General features: G+C 50.0%; 1 protein-coding gene across 1 annotated transcript in view; it reads right to left on the reverse strand.

Moving 5' to 3' along the window:
* EMH_0006100 (uncharacterized protein) overlaps positions 1–2678 on the reverse strand; it is a gene marked incomplete at both ends in the record, with an annotated part of 6221 nt that overhangs the window by 2999 nt on the left and 544 nt on the right. The window contains 4 exons of the mRNA XM_013497433.1: positions 18–141; positions 226–740; positions 1963–2111; positions 2388–2567. Of these exons, the coding sequence (XP_013352887.1) occupies positions 18–141; positions 226–740; positions 1963–2111; positions 2388–2567 (968 nt within the window). The remainder of the gene's footprint in view (positions 1–17; positions 142–225; positions 741–1962; positions 2112–2387; positions 2568–2678) is intronic.

Below are 2678 nucleotides of genomic sequence, written 5' to 3' on the forward strand. Positions count from 1 at the left end.
AAGCAATGCGAGCGAACCCAGGAATGAAATTGCGATAGTATGAGGCGAGCCCGAGGAACTTCTGAACGTCCGTCCGCGTGTACAGCGGTAGCGGCCACCGCTGAATCGCCTCGATCTTAGTCGGATCTGGTTGGACTCCTGCTGCAGAAACACGAAAGCCTAAGAAATTGATTGTTTGCATGAAAAACGAACACTTCTGCGCTTTCACGAACCACTGCTTCTCACGTAGGAGCTGCAGCGCCCGCCGGAGGTGCTGCAGGTGCTCCTGCACATTGCGGCTGAACACAAGCACATCATCCATGTATATCACCATCCACCCCTCGGCAATTGGCTCCAGGAAGTCGTGATTGATTTGCCGCTGCAGTTCGGCAGGTGCATTCACGAGGCCAAAGGGCATACAAGTGTACTCCAGCTTGCGAGTGCGGGTGTGGAACGCCGTGTTGTGCCTGTCCTCAGGGTGAATACGGATCTGCAAGAAGGTCTCATCGAAGTCAAATGCTGAGTATACTGCCGAACCCTGTAAGCGGTCAAGGATTTCGTCCACTCTGGGCATCGGGAACTTCTGCTTCACTGTGATCTTGTTGAGGGGCTTGAAGTCGACGCACATGCGCCATTTGCCATCCCTTTTCTTCGCCAGCACGGGATTGTGCCGAAAGGCGCTAGTTGACGGCTGAACCGTGCCCTTTTTCAGAAGTTCGTCTGCCTGCCGCTCAATGCCCTCGTCCAGGTACGGGGGTCGTCTGTACCGTGGAACAAAGCTTGGGGCTTAGCCAGGGATGAGTTCGATGCGGTGCATAGAGCGTCCAGCGGGTGGGCTGCCCGCCGGTAGCTCTTTGTTATTGAGTACATCTGAGAACTCTTCCTTCAATTTTGCCCACTTCTGCCGTTCTTCGGGTGTCAACTTGATCGATTCCCCCAAAACTGCGGTCTTTACCAGACCATCACGACGGAGTGCGTGAGTGCCTCCATTATTCTCTTCGGTGCCTCTGCACACTGGGGTGTATATTTTCTTCTTAGTCGTTTGTTTTTCAGCTATGCTTGATGTCACCCGTGTGGGGGTGGGACCCGGGCTCGCACCTTGCCCCGACGAACGATGCGGTGCTACCAAGTGTAACGCTAGTCCTCTGGTGTAATGACCTCTGGGTGAACTAACAACCGTGTTCCCCTACGAAACTGAGAAATACATAACGTTTTCAACAGTACTGCGATTGATTAGTCAAATTTTCGGTTATTGGAGTAGTTTCAAGGGTTTTCGCTTGAGAAAATATCTGCCTGCCCCTTGGGCCCATGACCTTCCGCTAGCAATCCCTCAACGGGTCGCTAGTCGCGGGGGACGGTCGTCCCTGACAACGCTGCACCGGCGCCTCCTTTTCTGTATAAGACTGCTACTTTTGCAATTGGTCTGCCCTATTCGTCCCACTATTCTAAATTAGCTTATATTTGTAATTTAGGTCGTACTTATTCTATCTCTCTGTCCTTATTGCCGCTAATTTAGTTTTCTATAGTAACAGCACTTGCTTGTAGTGCTAGCGCACTACAACTTCCCCCTTCGGACAAAGATTTAAGTCCCTCTTATTATCTCTATTTACTTAGCTCCAGTACCCCAGCTCCGTCCTGTACTAAGCCGCCCTTCCCCAGCTTATAACATATGCTAACTCATCCGCCTTCCTACTCTACCCTATCGCTCTCCCCTTCTCCTGTAGCTAACTTAAACTGCACGTAATCAAGTGGTGCGATTATGCACCACTCGTCCCCCCCCTTTTTAAACCCGACGTACTACCAATGCACAGACCGAAAGAGTAGACACGCGCAACCAACTAAGCCATGCGATTCTCCTGAGCCGACCTTACTTTATTATAATAACGGCGCTAAGCCCTAAGTAGGGCGGAACAATTTGTGAGGTTAGACGCTGGTTCCCAAGTAGCACGGTCTTCAGGAGCACCTCTCCACTTAACCAGATACTGTACGTCCTTTCCCGAGCCACGTTGATTGAGTATGTAATCAACTTCGTATATGTCAGTGGAGTTACCCTCTTTGTCCGTTAGCGGAAGCCACCCTACTGCTGCTTCCTTAGATTGCATTAGAGGATCTCGTGGCCGATCAGGGATGAGCTGCGAAACATGAAAAACATTATGACACGAATACGTTGGAGGCAATTCGATACGATACGCAACCTGACCAATACGCTCCAGAATTTTGAAAGGCCCTCTGAACCTTGGCTCCAGTTTAGAACATTGATTCAACCCTGGTAGATTGCGACTATGAATCCAAATTCGGTCGCCCGGTTTATATTGGACACCCCGTCTTCTGGCATCCGCATAATACTTCTGTTGCCACTTAGCTCTCATTATATGACCTTGCGCCCTGTCACATAACTGTTGAAATACCTTCGTCATTTGAGGTGTAATCGTAGGCGCAAGATCACCAACAATATCTATATCCGCGGCAGTCACTGGATTTTGCCCTATCATAACCTCAAAAGGGCTGAGCTCCGTCGAAGAATGGGAGGTTGTATTGTAAGCAAGTTCCAATGCCGGCAACAATCGTTCCCACTCGCTCTCATCAGTCTGAACATAAGTTCTAAGCATCTGTTCTAATGTGCGGTTGAGTCTCTTGGGAGGTAACCCATCCGGTAAGCTATCAGGAAATAAGGACCGATACCGCCTTAACAGTTGAAC

The sequence above is a fragment of the Eimeria mitis genome, genomic scaffold, assembly GCF_000499745.2.
Source record: "Eimeria mitis Houghton genomic scaffold, Emh_scaff267, whole genome shotgun sequence".
NCBI lineage: Eukaryota > Apicomplexa > Conoidasida > Eucoccidiorida > Eimeriidae > Eimeria > Eimeria mitis.